Source organism: Lacerta agilis, chromosome 5 (assembly GCF_009819535.1).
Source record: "Lacerta agilis isolate rLacAgi1 chromosome 5, rLacAgi1.pri, whole genome shotgun sequence".
Taxonomy (NCBI): domain Eukaryota; kingdom Metazoa; phylum Chordata; class Lepidosauria; order Squamata; family Lacertidae; genus Lacerta; species Lacerta agilis.
Window position 1 is genome coordinate 41817180 of NC_046316.1, and position 17598 is coordinate 41834777.

The 17598-nt window shown below is 39.9% G+C and overlaps 1 protein-coding gene across 1 annotated transcript in view; it reads left to right on the forward strand.

Moving 5' to 3' along the window:
• The window catches only part of CPXM2 (carboxypeptidase X, M14 family member 2), a 66638-nt gene extending 50065 nt beyond the window's left edge, over window positions 1-16573 (forward strand). The window contains exons 8-14 of the mRNA XM_033149463.1: window positions 781-904; window positions 3223-3419; window positions 4585-4764; window positions 5093-5390; window positions 9289-9428; window positions 11518-11617; window positions 15610-16573. Coding sequence (XP_033005354.1) covers window positions 781-904; window positions 3223-3419; window positions 4585-4764; window positions 5093-5390; window positions 9289-9428; window positions 11518-11617; window positions 15610-15881 — 1311 coding nt within the window. The 3' untranslated portion in view covers window positions 15882-16573. The remainder of the gene's footprint in view (window positions 1-780; window positions 905-3222; window positions 3420-4584; window positions 4765-5092; window positions 5391-9288; window positions 9429-11517; window positions 11618-15609) is intronic.
• The last annotated feature ends 1025 nt before the right edge of the window (window positions 16574-17598 follow it).

The window sequence follows — 17598 nt, forward strand, 5'->3', positions numbered from 1 at the left end:
GGCACATGTCATTTTACCATAAGACCAAACAATTGCTATTGTCATTTAATTTAAACACTATATATCTATATATAACCCATGTCAAGGTCACCCACATTTTGGCCCTGTGGGTACATTTTCAAACTGGAGAAATTGTTCTGGGGAGTACACACACACGGTGTTAACTGTTGTGTATACTATACACACAGCCTAACCAACCACATATTTAGTCTATTAGCCAAGAATCAACCCAGAAAAAATGGTAAGGGAACATGAGAAGACCTGGCTGGATCAGGCCAATAGCCCATCTAGTACAGCATTCTGTTCTCACAGTGACCAACCCAATCATACAGCAGTACCTGTAGGTAATCAATGAAGTACAAAGTTTCTTGAATAATGTTAAAAATCCTGCATCCTTCTTATCAAACTGTTCCTCCCTTTTACATAATCATTTCATTTTCATAGACATGTTTAATAACATAATCCTACACCAGGGGGTGATTTTTTAAATTGCATATTACCTCAAGCTCTGGGGAACCCACAACCCTCCCAGATTATGTTGAATTCCAGCTCCCATCAGCCTCAGCCAACATGGCTTATAGTCAAGGAAGTTGGGCAATAGGATCTCTCAGCATCTGTAGGGCTACTAGTTTCCCATCCCTGTCAAGTGCTATCATTGATACTCATTGTCCCCATGTCTTACAACATGGAAACAATCATGGGGTGAGGTACACACTTTTATCTATATCACATCTATCTTTAATTTGTACAAATGTCTTTCTTTCTTTGATTATTTTACAGCTGATGAAAGTGGTGAATGAGATGTGTCCAAATATCACAAGAATTTACAATATTGGGAAAAGCCACCAAGGGCTAAAGCTGTATGCTGTTGAAATCTCAGACAACCCAGGAGAACACGAAGTTGGTTAGGACGATATATTCTGACCAAATAAAATCCCGGCTGGCGGACTGGTGGATGAAGTGGTTTAGAATGTTTAAATTTTTAACATTCCACATGTCTGCAGCAGTTCGCAGTGGAGGCATGTGCCTACAAGCAGCCATGGTGTTGAGTACATGTGGGAGGAATTTTGATTATACGTCTTCTAATTAGAGAAGAAGAGGAATATAAATAGAAGCCATATAAAGAGTGGGATCAAACTCCTTTATGCTAATCATATATTCTTCTTTTGCAATGATAAAAAAAATGGAGCCAACTTTAATCATGAAAAGTATGCACCGACAGTCCTTGTCAGAATAGACAGCAAGAGATAGAAGACAATCTTGTTGACAATTTCTGTGTATCTGAGGGCCTTCTTAATGTTACACTTTTATGCTGCATCGTCCCAATGGGGGCTTCCCTCTAATTGCATACAGCAAATATGAGGCTACCAGATTTTGATCAGAACCACGGTGTTAAACACCACCCCACCAGGCTATGGTTCTGAGCCACCCCACCCCCACCCCCAATTTCTGCTTTTCATTGAAAACAGATCAGCATAGAAGGGCTATATATTTGAATAACATCATGTTTCGTTCTGCCTTTGAACAAAGGTATATCAAATATGTGAAAAGTAGTATTGTTAGTGTATTTGTCTCCTGTGTAGACAACAAATGTAAGTTAGTCCTATATCAAGGAAATGACATGTGGTTCCACTCTTGGAAGCGAAAGCATTGACCTGTGTTCTCTCTCCCAGCCTAGCCAAAACAGAATTACCATTGACAGGATTGATATTTCAAATATGGCTAACCAACTGATTAAAGTATCCTATCCTTTCCTCACCCCTCTGAATATTTTTCATAGAGAACTTGTGTCATCAGAGAGAGAGAGAGAGAGAAAAGAGAGAGATGGTTGCTTAATGTCATTTTTTTCAAGTTTAGCGCTCTGAACTGAGAAAATCTATTAAATATGCACATACATATATTCATGAATATGGATGTATTTGGCTTCATGGTTTGAGATAATCACATATTTTAATGAATTGCCTGTGCATATATGCACACACACACACACACACACACACACACACACATGCTGTATAAGATAACTTGGCAGTTTTGTAGACTAATAAATAAAATCTAGATTATGAATGTTTGCTGGTCATATTGTACTATAGTTTAAAAACTATTAATGATAATGAGGTAGTTATTCGTAACCAAATGGTTACAGTGATGTAAGAAGAAAACATTTGCCCCAATATTTGTGTTCTTTGTGGTGGTTCAAATTGCATAATCATGTGGGGGGGATAAATAAATGTGGAGAGAAAGAGTTTGTGGTCCTAGTCAGCAATGATTTTGACTGTGCAAGGCAGCAACACCGTCTCCCAATTGACTTACCAACAAACAGCCCTTTAGTTTGTTCCTCCACGTGAAGAGCAGCTGAGGCTTTAGTGGGCTCAGTTTTTACCACACAGAAATTTCTCTGTCTTGTGCATAGGGGTGGGTGAGAAACTTGATTCAGTTTGCATTTAAAGGTGAACCCACCTAATTTGCCCTTTGTGAAACGATATGCCAACAAAAACACAGCCAGCCTTTGAAATTTGCAATTCTCTGAATTTTGCAGTGCAGTTCTCAAGCCAAGCCAAGTAATGTGTACAAAAGTGCATAGACTAAGAGTGTGCATAAAAATGCATATATTTAGGAAAATAACACAAAAAAACATTACATTGGGAGAAATTGTTTTGCAAAAAATTGCATATTGGGGACAAATGTATAGAGAGACAATTACATTAGAAGAAATTTATGCTAATTTGCACTGAAATTTGCAATAATAATTGCAAACTGATAGGGAAATATGGAGAACTGAGTTTAAGATTGAGAAAATGTGAAGCTGAGGGAAATCAAAATTGACAGATCTCTTTGTGCATTGGAAAGGGCAGCTGATATATGTAATAAGGGATGACTCTGCTAAAGCTTCTCTCCTACTGTTCAAAGCACAGGAGAGGGAGTTAAAGAGACCCCTTTGCCTCCATTGCACATTTAGAGAAAAGTCACCAAGATACGCTTGGGAGATGAAGTTTCCTTGGAAACATAGCTTTGCTGGTTATAAAACTATTAGGTACTGGATTTGGTCCTCAGGCATGTTGTTGCCTGTCCCTATCATACGGTATCGAAGAGGCACGAATGATATGCTGGAATGTACCATGTTTTGTTGTGTCTTCCTTCTGTGCCAGACCCTCCAAATCCCATTACCTTAGTTGGATTCTGTTTTTGGTGTGCTCACATCTTCCTTTGTTTTTTGAACAGGTGAGCCAGAATTTCGGTACATGGCAGGGGCTCATGGGAATGAGGTGCTTGGACGCGAGTTACTGCTTTTGTTAATGCAGTTTATGTGCCAGGAATATCTGGTTGGGAACCCACGTATTGTACGCCTCATTAAGGATACCAGAATTCACCTTCTTCCTTCAATCAACCCAGATGGATATGAAAAGGCCTACGAAGTGGTAAGCAAGAACTGCACTGGAATGGAGCTGATTGATTAACATAAAAGACATATGCTGCCTTTTGAGGCATAGAATCATGGGCATTGTAGAACTTTCAGTTGGAGTTTTGAGTCAGAAGATTATTTCCTGCTATTTGGCAGGATTACATGAAAAATATTAAATAGACGATAATAGAATAATATGTAATTCATGTTGATACAGTTTAAGAAGTATGAGAGTATAGATACTACAAGAATACACAATAGTGGCCAATTTGCCAAGTGGGAAAATTCCTACCAGGCCCCTCAACGGCGACCAACCGAGGTCCATAGCAAAGTCAGGAGAAACCTGCCTAAAGGGTGGATGGGTGGGAAAACCTTTGTGGCTGGGAGCGGGAAGCAAGAGGTTGAGCCCTGGCCGCGGGCTTGCTTAAATGCAGCAAGCCACGCCCCCAGAGCAACCAGGTTGGTTGCTCAGAGCGGCACAGCGCCCTAGGCTCAACCAATGGCTCCGGGGATGGCAGCCATCCCCCGAGCACGTGAAGGGCTTGTGGCGCCTGCAACCCCCCCTCCTAGCTATGGGCAGAAGGGGCTTTACCTCCTCGACTTGCCTTTCTTCCAATAATTCACTTAATGTGACATGTTGATCAAAGCATCAACATTTCTTAAGACCTAAAAGTGCCTTAGTGGCATATTGTGCAATTTAAAAGAGTGGTCAGGAGAAGCAATAAAGAGAGTCTTTAGATAGATTTTTCCAGTTAAGTGATATTGAATTTATTTCTTCTCCTGCTGTAATTAAGTTAATAACTGAAGCTGTATATAAACAATGCTTTATTGCATCAGAGTAATTTTTTAAAAAATTACGGCTCAGCACTGATTCTTTCTACACATTAATTAGCGTTTTCTCTGAATATTATTCAAGTTCAGCTTTTATAAATCTCCACTCAGCAAACCACAGTCTTTAGCCATAAGCCATGCAGTGGGATACATTTTACAAAGGAAACAGGAGTGCCATAAAAATTGTTTTAGAGGAATGTGAGCTTTCTATAAAAGGGGAATACAACTTCATCACCAAGGTCCTGAAAACACTGCGGCTCTGCCATAATCGTAGACATTCAGGAGACTTGTTTTATTACTATAAGAAAGGCACACAGAGTTTGTCACTAACCTAACCTAATATGTTACAGGGTTCAGAATTAGGAGGCTGGTCTTTAGGAAGATGGACTCAAGATGGCATTGACATCAACAATAACTTCCCTGACTTAAATACTCTGCTTTGGGAATCTGAAGATCGTAAAAGGGTTCTAAGAAAGGTCCCAAATCATCACATACCAATTCCAGAATGGTACCTGTCTGAAAACGCTACAGTGAGTAGAATCAGTGCTAATGGGAAGGGAACTCCCCTTTTGTGTTTAAAGCAGGTCAAATGCAGCCATCCATGTTTCCCTATCTGGCCCTTGGGACTCTCTCCCATCCATACCTCTCCCATTTACACCCCTCAATGGACCAGGAAACTACAATGTTTAAACCAGGACTGCTTTCTGCTTCTGTAGATGTGCTAGAAATGGCTGCCATTTGTTTAAAACCGCCTTTGGTAAAATAAATAAATAAATAAATAAATAATGTGGCAATTGTTCCGAGATGAGATTCTCATACCTCTTGACCTGATTTTATTTTTCTTCCTCCACTTCCCAGGTAGCGGTTGAAACACGAGCGGTGATTGCATGGATGGAGAAAAACCCTTTTGTGCTTGGTGGCAACTTACAAGGTGGAGAACTTGTTGTTGCCTACCCCTATGATATGGTCCGGTCAACATGGAAAACCCAGGAGCACACGCCTACCCCAGATGACCATGTTTTTAGGTGGCTGGCATATTCTTATGCCTCCACCCATCGGCTGATGACAGACGCTCGCCGGAGAGTGTGCCATACGGAGGACTTCCAGAAGGAAGACGGGACTGTAAATGGAGCTTCGTGGCATACTGTTGCAGGAAGTAAGTGTCTGTAAAGCAGAATACCCCTAAACTTTCAAAAATAAAGAAGACCGCCTGTACTATTTGTTCTAGCACCTTAACTTAAATTGAACGGCTGTCACCCACCTACGCAGCGCAGAAACAATACTTTACTAACTTTTCCTCTTTGTGTTTTACAATACATCCTGGATTGATGCAGAGCTGTCAGATTTTCACCACAGAGGTTTTGGTTTCTGTTGCTGATCTCCACAGCTGTGCATACTACTCCGCCTTTATAGTGCATTGAATTTAAATGGTACCTGTCGAAGTGATTTAATAGAGTAGGGACTACGCATCTGTTTAAGCAACTGGCAATTGATATCAAACTAAGGGCTTGGCTACATGCTAACTGTGTGACTTGCAACCAAGTCACAAGGTTCATTCAAGGGGCTCATTTTCCATCACAGCTGCCATGTAGAGAGGGTGATGTTTAATCATTTTCTCCTGAACCACAATCCCAATGGAATCTTTCCCACATTTGCATTGGCAAATGCTGCAATTAGCTATAAAAAGATCCCATTTACATCAATGGGAAGTTGTTGCTGTTTTTCAACCACTAGTTACGGTGTGGGGCTAATTTTCAACCAAATCATTGTGGGAGATGGAAGAGTCAAATCTCCCATCATCACTTGCTACTGTCCTGATAGAAATCAAGGAGGAGGACAAACCTAGGATTATTATTATTATTTTAAGGAAAAGGTTCCTACAGTTGGCTGCAAACCTTGCAATTAATATAATATATAACTAAGCCCTAAAGTACCTAGTTGCCAAAGCTATATATTCAGGGGATCATAAGCTATTTGCCTTAGGTGTACACTACTGTAGTTTATTTCTTCTCTAATTACAGTTGTACCTTGGAAGTTGTACAGAATCTGTTCCGGAAGTCTGTTTGACTTCCAAAATGTTTGAAAATCAAATTGCAGCTTCTGATTGGCTGCAGGAAGCTCCTGCAGCCAATCAGAAGCCGCATAAGCCCTGTCGGATGTCCAGGTTTTAAAAGAATGTTTGCAAACTGGAACAATCACTTCCGGGTTTGCGCCATTCGGGAGCCAAAACGTCAAGTTCCAGGGCATTTGGGATCCAAGGTACAACTGTATTATAGAATCATAGAATTGTAGAGTTGGAAGGGGCCCAGAGGATCACCAATCCAAACCCTGCAATGCAGGAATCTTTTGTCCAATATAATCTTGCCTTGCAGTGGAGGAATTTGGTGTTTAAAGCATTAAATGATATAACTAGCACATACAAGTCTGGGAAGAAAACCCTCTTCTTGAAACCTGACAATACATTGAAAACCATGCACCCAACAACTAGCTGCATATATGCACCTGCTTTTGCTATCAGTAAATAAATGTTCAGTTATCTTATATTAAGAAAAGAATAATATATTGATGAATTCTAACTGCATCATCATTCTGGAAGGCATTTAATATATTTTGGGATATGAACGGGAGAAGAATGTTTCTGTGTTGGCTGTAAAGGCCTTTCCACCCCTTGTGCTCTCCTGGAGTGTCCTTGTGATGTACTCAGAGACCAGAAATGATCAGTCACATCCAACTCTCTTGTTTCCGCCTAATAGCCAAAGAGAGAAGAGACGTTCTGTTATGCCTTTGCCTGCAGATCAGTTGGGTACCCAATTAGAAGCACATGAGACTACTAACTGGCTTCCTTGGATATTGTGTGCAAAGTAGAGGATTCAGGGTGGGCAAGATCTCAGTTGCTTTCAAAGCTCCTGCTTGAACATTTGCTTGACATGAATCTCATCAAGATGAACCCTGGTAAAAACTAGCTAAAAGCACCTCAAGTGAATTGTGTGTGTTGGGCACAGAGTAAGGCATGGCTCCATAGCATTGTCTCTTTAGCAGAAATAAGGATAACAGTTCCTGCAGTCCTTTCGTTGGCCTGTTTTGTTGCTACAAGCTGCGCTTTCACTGAACAAACAGTGTACAACTTGGAAGATAATTTTATAATATTTGCATTGGACCACATGAAGTTAATCTTGGCCTGGACATAATGATTCATGTGCCAGCATGCAGAATATTTCTTTTGCTGTCTGCAAAAACTCTTTGAACTCAGGAAATGGGGATAGCTTCATATGTTTGTGGTAGAGCATAAAAAAACACATTTGAATAAGTTGGCCCAATATATGTCCTATCTCCCCCCATACAATATGCATTTTAAATTCAGAATTGACTGCTTCATTAATTTATGACTTTCATTTTTTTAAGTGCTGTGCAAACTTGATAATGAATTGATCCAACATGCTAGGGCTTTAACTACAAGAATAAGTACTACCTGGTTTCTTAGCAGCAATTATTGCTTTGGATTTAGTTCATCAAATTCATTTTTTACAGCTATATTATACTCTGATGTTTTTTTAAATAATAATAATAATATGCATCCTAATGCATTGATAAATTTCGGATCATTGTGTGATGATGATTCTCAAATATTGGCTTAAAATTCCATCTATTTACTCTTGACATACAAGAGGAATTGTCTCAGATTAATGAACATAAAGTGGAATTAGCTAAAAGGTGTTAATTGAATGAGAGCAGCTTTTACACAGCATGTGTTCAATAAATATCTGACTCTATTACTTTGCAGAATTCCTGCTACATTTTACTTATGATCTTCTTAGCAGTAACGTTTATCCAATCTGCCCATGCAGCTTGCTCCGCCACTGGAGCAGGGTTTCCCAAACTTGGGTCTCCCTCTGTTTTGGACTACAGTTCCCATCATCCCTGACCACTGGTCCTGCCAGGTAGGGATGATGGGAGAAACTGAGGTTTGGGGAACCCTGCTCTAGATGATGCTAGAGTTCAACTCCCATCAGGTTGAGCCAGCATGGTCAGGGATGATAGGGGATGTAGTCCAACAACACTGGGAGAGCCAGAGGTGCCCCATCTCGGGGTTAGGACAGTCTAAAAAACTGAATGAAACTTTGTAGATAAAGCATCTTTGGAAAAATATTAATTCAGACTGAGTAAAAATGTTTCTTACTCTTAACTAGGAAGGACAAAAGCTTTAACATAGCAGCAGAACCCAACACTCTGATATTTTAATCTTTCCCTATTGACAAGCTTAACATCTGCATTACATAATCCTCCTACAGAGAAACCAGAAGGTGTTTTCGGGCTCATTAAGTACTCGGTAGCAGCTGTATAGTAATAGATTCCTGCCCTCCCACCCTCTCTTCACTTAGTTCCATCCATGTTCTTCTATATTTGGTCATTATAAAGTAAATGAATTGAAACAATTAAAATTCATCTATAAGCTTAAAACTTTCCACATAATTTGAAATTCAGTTTGCTCATGAACAAAGTATTCCTATTCCTGCTAAGAGAAATAAAGAGACTATATATATATATATATATATATATATATATATATATATATATATGCAAAATAATAATAATAAATGAATTTCCAAGATACAGTTACAACTGTTTAAGGAATAGTACACATACCTTTGACACCAGCAATTTAGTAGCATTTTTGTGAATAATAGATATAAATTAATTTCAGTTTGACAGTGACATGACTTTCTAAAAAGTTCCTGGAAGTTCCTCCAGATTCTGAAGCCCCTGACAGAATACAAGGCCAAGCTAAATTTCAAGATGTCTGTTACATTTTTTAAATGAATATAAATCTTCACATTTTACTGGCAGAATGTTTTATGAGTTCATTTTAATTAAATTATTGATATCATTAGAAAATGCTTGCATTTCCATAAAAGCTTTTTATCTAATCCATTTTAACACAACTATTAGGAAAATTTAATTATTTAAAATGATTGTGTCTAGTCCCTAGATTAAATAAAAGCTGTGTATTATTTTTATTACATTATTTTTATTTATCATTTTCATTGCATTGACAGGTATAAATGACTTCAGCTACCTACATACAAATTGTTTTGAACTGTCCATATATGTTGGCTGTGATAAATATCCCCATGAAAGTGAATTACCTGAAGAGTGGGAAAATAACAGGGAGTCCCTTATTGTTTTCATGGAGCAGGTATGAAATAGGAACACTTGGGCTGATTCAAAACTGGTTCTGTTCCAAGTGAATTCCTTTTCTTTAATTGGGGTGTTTTACATCTGGTTACCACAACTCACTGTTTTCCATTACTTGCCTATGAGATTATCAAGGGGCAGAGGAGAATGCAAAGTCTTTCCAAAGAAACGGGCAGTTGAGTCAAAATCTGGGTCATGCTCCACTAGAAAGGTATATATTTGGTAGATCACGTTCCGAAAAGTCAAAAGAAATCACTTCCGTGGGGCCTGCCCCGTGAAATTTGAGGTTGTGTCCAATGCTGTGCAAATGGAACTCCACTCATGCAATGGGAATTCCCCTTCCTCTCCACACACACACACCCATGTGTCCCCAGAATCAGCTTTAGAGCATATTTAGAAAGTGTGCGGGGCTGCAGGGATGAGGAGGAAGTTACATTGCACAAGCAGAAGTCTGATATGTGAGCAGGATGGCAGCATTGGACCCAAGACTTAGAGCTTTCAACGTTGCTTTTGAAAAACATGGGACACCATTTCCCGATCTTAGAATGGAAATAGTAGGATTGGTAATGTATGTGTCTCTTTCTGATAGAAGTAGACATAAACATACGTACAAGTCAGAAGTAGACATACGTACATGTTGTCATCCCCATGAATCGCATGCTACCGGAACAGGAATGCTTTGATGGTGTTTCCTGCTTGGCAGGGGGTTGGACTGGATGGCCCTTGTGGAACATTTTCCCCAATTAGCCCCGCCCCAGCCAGTGGTGCCATGGCTGCTAATGGCCTTTAGATAATCAGCAGCATGGCAAGGTTTGGGGTTGGGGTCTTATATTCCTGGCAGCATGTGGGGAACTCCTTTTGCTTCACGCTGCCGAACACCCACCTGCCCACCCATTAATTAGGTCGTCTATGGCCTTGCTTTGGACTTTGGTTGGTCATCTGTTTTGGAAAAGTGCTGAGTAGGAATTTTTTCCATTCTGGCAGATTGGCTGTGGCCACTTGGTTTTTGTCTACTCCTTATCAATCGTCACAACTTTATAAGGTTTGGAGGTTAGGCATTGGTTTAAGGGAATATGGGGAGGAGAGGGGAGGTCATCACCTGTGCCTTCAATTAAAGGGTATTCCGTTAAAGGAATCCGGGGGCCTGGGTCTTGTCCGAAGCCCAAGAGGGGTAAGGGCCATACCAGGACCCAGGGACTCCAGGGGTGAGCACCAGTCAATACGCATTGATGGAGTTCCCTCTGCTGGTTGTTTACCCTTTCAGGCTTCCTGCAGGGCAGTCAGGAGCCAGATATAGTTTGATACCAATGCCTAAGCCAATACCAGTCACACTTGTGTAATTCTTCAATAAAGTTGTGGCCAAAATTTGCCCGTTAACATTTAAATTTAATTCTGAGTCACTTTCTCTTTATTTCCATTGGGGAGGTGTTTTAGGGCTCGAAGCACAATTCCTTCCTATGGGAGGAGTTTAGGAACATAGGAAGTTGGCTTATATCAAGTCAGTCCATTGGCCCATCTAGCTCATTATTGTCTACACTGACTGGCAGCAGCTCTTTGGGATTTCAGTTGGGGATGGGACTTCCCAGCCCTACCGGGAGATACCGTGGATTGTATCTGAGAGCTTCTGCATGCAAAGCAATTGCTCTGCTTTGGAGCTATGGTCTTTTTCCAAGTTTGTGTGTGTTTGTGCTAATTACTCTTTGGGGAATGATTTTTATGTGCTTTAGTAGATATCATTTTAATAACATTTGTAGGGTTTAAGGTGTCATATTTTGAAGGATAAAACAGCATAAACATATGCAGTCAATAAATACCAACTGAATATACCCCACAAGATCCACCCAATACTGGTAGAAAATGACTTCATTCATAAACTTCCAGTAAAATATCATTCATGGGCACCATTCATCACTTTACTTGTTTCTTGTTTCTAAGAACAATTACATAGTTTTGGAACAGCATATATATCATGCAAAAATACCATTCTCTATGATTTAGTTGACATCATTTGGTTCATCATGACGGGCATGTCTCCTCTTTTTCCATCATTGCCTAATTTTTCACTTCCATGTACTTAATTTTACTGACAGGTGCACCGAGGCATTAAAGGCATGGTGAGGGATCTACACGGCAAGGGGATTCCAAATGCTATTATTTCTGTAGAAGGCGTTAACCACGACATTCGCACAGGTAATTGCATGCCTCTGTGTCACAAGAGAAGGGTGAAAGGAGGGCCAGAACACACAATGCCAAGTTAATTAGCTAGCAACTTTATTAATGAGGCACTTTGTTGAGTTGAGCATGGGCTTTGGTACAACATCTGCACAGCATTATTGTGGTCTAAATTTGTCGTGATGGTGGAGCTGCCCACTTGACAGCACAGTGGGGGGATGTATTGGTTTGTTCTAGTTCCTATTTTTGTTATGGATTTTGTGTTTTTTTATCTTGTATTTTTATGTTGGGAACCGCCCTGAGAACTATGGATGAAGGGTGATATATATTATTATTATTATTATTATTATTATTATTATTATTATTATTATTATTATTATTTCCATCTGACTGGGTTGCCCCAACCACTCTGAGCGGCTTCCAACATAATAAAAGCACAGCAAAGCATCAAACACTTAAATCAGGGATTACTGCAGATGTGTTCAGAAAGTGGTGTAGTTGTTAATCTCCTTTACATCTGATGTGGAAGCTGATGGGTGCCAGTGCTGAGAAGGCCCTCTGCCTGGTTCCCTGTAACTTCACTTCCTGCAGTGAGAGAACCACCTGAAGACCCTCGGAGCTGGACCTCAGTGTCCGGGCAGAATGATGTGGGTGGAGACACTCCTTCAGGTATACAGGGCCAAGGCTGCTGCATGATGGACCCATATTTTATGCCATAAAACAACTTGTCTAAGTATGCATGTCAGTTATGTACTGTCTTGAAAAATCAGTTTTTGCTTGTTTTTTTTTTAAACGAAGCATATCTTTACAGTGCAGTTCTATGCATGTCTACTCAGAAGTAGAACCCATTGAATTCAGTGAACAGCAAAACGAGGCTTTCTTGACACCCTCCTTTGGACAGTGTATAGTTTGTGTCACCATAGCAAGGGAGGAAGTCGAGCTGCACTGGCATTCCCTGATGCAGCCTATATTTACAGCTGCTAGGTATATCATTATCCCAGAAGCATCATCACTGTTGCCCAGAAAGCAAAGTCTCCTCCTCAAGCCCAGACTATAAAAATAAAAGAGGGCAGGATAACTAACCTACTGAGAAAAATTGGGGATGGGGGCAGAATGTCTGCCAGTTGCTGCAGATCGAGAAAATACCTATAATATTTTCCAAGTGGAAGACTGACATGTGCCTCCAGTTTTAATCTGGAAACAAAACCCCTGTGCTTCAGGTATCAAATATTTGAGCAAGCTTTGTTTGGAACGTTTACCTGCTTGCTGTATGTCATTCTTAAGCAAATAGGTTTTGAGGGTCAGTATGAAAAGTGAGTGGAGCTGAATACCAATCAGCCTGCTCTATGTGTTCTGTCGCATTTCAACAATTTACTACAATTTGCCAAGGTGTTTCAGGTTCACTGCTATAGTATAGATGGTTTAGTCTCAACTCTCAGCTGCTCACAGGAAGTGGTGGAGGAGTTACCCTGCATATTTGCTGGTTAGGTTAGGCTTAAGCTTTTTTCCGTGCTACTCATGACCCACTTATCTGCTGGGGCACAATTCATATCCTCTCAAATATGAGCAGAACCAGCCCAACAATGATCAACATGCATTCCATTAATGCAACTTGTCTTTTTATTATAGTATTTCAGGGCATTGTAAGTTACCCATGGGCAAGACAAATAATAGTAACGGTGTCATTTTGCATTAGTGTGAAAACAGGGAGCTGTTTTGTTGTCTTTATGTTTTTATGTAGCATTCCATGCTCAGAAACATGGAGAAAGGCTCTCAGCGGGCTACAGGTAATCTGCAAGGGAAGTCACTGGCTTCACAGGGAATAACCCAGATTCAACATGTTGACAATACTTCAAAACAAAGTGCAGGCAATTTACTTTTCGAGATACCCTGCGTTGTGCAAGAAATGTCAACTGCAAGAGACTTTCTACATTCTTTATAGCAATTGTTTATAGGAAACTTGAAAATATGTTCAAATATTTGCCCACCTCTTCCCCTTGTAAGCTAGTATTTTGATGGCAACCCCTCCAGAAGAAGTGCAACTTGTATTAAGTACTGGGAGAAAAGGCAGCTCAGTAGTAGTGAACTTGACTCGTATGCAGAATGTCAAAGGTTCGATCCCTGGCGTCTTCAGAGAGAGACTGGAGAAAATGTTGTGGCCTAAAACCCTGGAAAGCCACTGCCAGACTGTAGATAATACTGAGATAGCTGAACCCACGGTTGGACTCAGTATAAGGTAGCTTCCTGTGTTCCTATTATGCACTCAGAAAAATAAAGAAGACTCTGCAGGATGCACAGATAAGGTCATCATGCATAATAATTTCTTATTTTCTAACAGTTAACATTCTCTTATACCACAAAGCTCACAGTAGTTAAAATCATGCATATTCCATACTAACTCCACTCCAAAGGAACCCCCCTGTGTATGTGTGTTGCTGTGATCCACAACAGGTTCCCAGCCTGCTAATAAGCAGCCCAATTCACAATATTTAGATTTCAGCCAATTGAGTCTCACTGGAATCAATGGGTTTGAAACAAAGTTTAATCATACGCTTTAGTTTCCCAGGCAGAAAAATCACTATTGTGGAAGGATAGAATGAGACATAAACACGGTAATGGTGGCTATGTTCACAACATTGGCTTAAAACACAGCAAAGTCCCGTCCCCCCCCCCCCACTGAATTTCAAGCTGGATTTCAATGGTGTTGTTTACATCAAAGAGGGGGCAGGGATGTCTTCTCCTGATGCCCCTGGAATTCATGAAGCTGTTGTTTGCGCATGTGTGACAGCTGTCAATACAAAGTGAATGCAGCTTAAGTTTTCTAGTCAGATTGAATCTGGTTTGAGGGGGGAAAGAGTGCACCAGACAGCAGTAGTTGTTGATAAACTACAGGGTCTATATGGTTGTGGCTAAAGTTGTGTGATTGCAACTTAAATGCTAGCAGTGGGAGTGCACTGGACGTGGAATAAGTGGTAATGTGAACACACCCAGTGTTACATGATGACAATTCACATTTTTAATAATCACACAGAGTCTTCTTCTACATTTCCCTATTGAAGGATGCAAGAATCTATTATCAAATGAAATGCATTGCAGAGCATTGAATCTTTCCTTTGTGTTCTTCGGATTCTTCAGACAGTACCTGGTTTTTTTCTTGACTTTTGGAAAAATGAATCTCCAGAACTACTGATCAGTGGCATCCATTTCTATCTACCTACTCCTCCATTGCTAACAGTGGAGTAGGAAATGAAATAATAATAATAATAATAATAATAATAATAATAATAATAATATCAAAACTTGTATACTGCACTTCATCCTTTCTATTGCATTGTGGAGGTTGATTTTAAGTGAATGATGATGCTGTGATGCTCATGCTACCTGTGTGTTAGTATCTGCAAGCCCTAAGTTATTCTTCAACCTGTATATTTTCAGATTATTACAAAGATGCCTTAAATCTCCAGTGTTCTTTCCATCAGATGAAAATGACTCCTAAAGGCTGGTTAGAACTTCCTTGGGGAAGGTTTGGGGAAGGAAAACTATTGGAAGATGTAGTCTTGGCACAAAGGACAGCGACCAAAATTATTTACTTAAAACAAACTCAAACAAAAATGAGACATGAGGAAAACCACACCAGAGATCCATGTCCCCAGCTGCCCCAGTCTTGGATCTAAAGCTATTTGATGAAACTTTGACTAGAACGGTTGCAAACCTAGATGGACTGGTACTAAACATGGACTGGACTCCCCAGCGTTACAAATTTGAAACAATAAATTGAATAAATCAAGCCTATATAACTAGAACATGAAAATGGTAGCTATATCCCCAAGGTTACAAGCGACCAGTCTTGGAGATAATTAAATTTTTTTCTGTATCAATCCCAAAATCCCCATCCTAGAGCAATCATTTCACATGCAAGGATGGATAAGCTCTTTGATACTAAATAGAAAGATGGAAGTTAAGGCTAAACAAAAATGAATAACAATATTTGTTCTTTCCTTCTTCAACAGCAAGCGATGGAGATTACTGGCGCCTTCTAAACCCTGGAGAATACGTCGTCACTGCAAAAGCAGAGGGCTATACTGCTGCCACCAAAAACTGTGCTGTGGGTTATGACATGGGTGCGACCCGGTGTGACTTCACCATCAGCAAAACCAACTTGGCACGGATCAAAGAGATCATGGAGAAATTCGGGAAACAGCCCATTAGTCTGTCACTGCGGCGGAACAGACAGCGCGCAAGGCAGAGGCGCCAACAGTATAGACAACTTTCTACAGTGTAACAAATTATGCTATCATGCTTTGCATCTAAACTGAGACCTACTCCAGTAGAAGAATATATATAGAGAGAGAGTATAATATCAACCCTGTCTGACAGTATTCTAATTAGGGATCTTTTATTATAGAATATCTTGGGATTCCACTACTTAATGTTAGATTTATATGCTCATCTGAAAAATGTGGAATAAAATATTGTCTTCTAAAAATGCGTAACAATTGCATGTGGCACCGATATTCTCTGACCCAGAGCAGAGGCTTTATAACCAGAAGAAATTCCACACATAGACAACATCAGACCATGTACTTCCTTGAAACCATTGAACTAAAGATTCTGCGAGTGCAAGCTTTGGTTTGGGGGTTTGGAAATGAGATTTCAAGATTCAGCACTGAAATACTTTTGAGCTAGGAGACAGAATTCAGATTCTGTCCGAGATAATATCTGTCTGTTTCAGCCAGCACCTGTTCTGTCATTGATCCAACGAACAAAATGCAAAAGTGAACAAAGAGATGTCTAAAACAAAAGCAATTAAAATGGTGCCCCTTTTTTCATGGAGGAATGAAACATTAGATCAAGGGGTTCTTTCAAGAGTTATTTCAGGTATCACCTTTGTGATGCCAGATCAGCCCAACTTGGGGCCATGTTAGAACAGATTTCAGCATGATGTCATGAAGGCAACAGCTTAGTGGGGCATATAGCTATGCAAAAACACTGAGCTTCACCTCTTACCCTTCACCAGTCACCATATTGTTGTTGAATGTTTAACAAATGTATCACCCTTGCAAGTGACCTCAATATTTAGTCTCAGTATAAAGTTAACATCTTTAAACTAGTGTTCCATATTCTTGCTACTTCCAGGTTCACTGGACAAGTGACAGGGAGAAATCTTTAGCAGAGAGAATACCAGGGAAACTTCTATTCTCTAACATTAATAGTAGCTTGAGTTTCCTCCTAGTGATTTGCAGGATGTAAACTAGTTAAAATGATTGAAGAGCAGGCTTGTTTATAGTTAGATTGTGATGGACCAGAAAGATGAGGAGGTGTGGAGCACAGCAATTGGGCCCTGAATCAAGACATCTCTGCCATGAACGCAACAGGTGATCTTAGAAAATTGATTCTCTCTCAGCTCTGCATCAGACCTGCAACACAGAAATAACAGAATTTACCCGCCTTGCAGAGATGTAAGGATAATGTATGTGAAAACTATAGGTGTGATATATAAATGGTGTGTTGCTACTGTCTTTATAAATGAATGAGATCAGCTTGTAAAACAACAAACCAGTCAATACTGGACATTTTCTTCAACTTGTGTAACTTGATGTAATCTTGTATCAGTTATATATAGGGTTTGAACATTATTATGCCATTCAATGGCAGAACCTCAACTCTTCTCTTATGTCTGAAAATAAGCCAATTGTGTCACATATAGAATCATGCATGGCAACAAGACTTTACTGAGTCCTCCTAATTACACTGTTCACCGTTACGATTTTTAATTGCAGTGGTTGTCTTACTCAGTATATACTTGTGAGACATGTAAATAAAAATAATGATCGTCTCAGTCACATTCAGAACTAAAGAAAATAAAACTGCTGCAAGAAGGAAATTGACAGTGGATGTGCAACATACTTGTTATATTCAATTTATTAACACTAACCAACATATCCTCTGTGATGAACAGAAACCACAAAATGTGCAGAGTGACTAAGTCTCATTAAAAG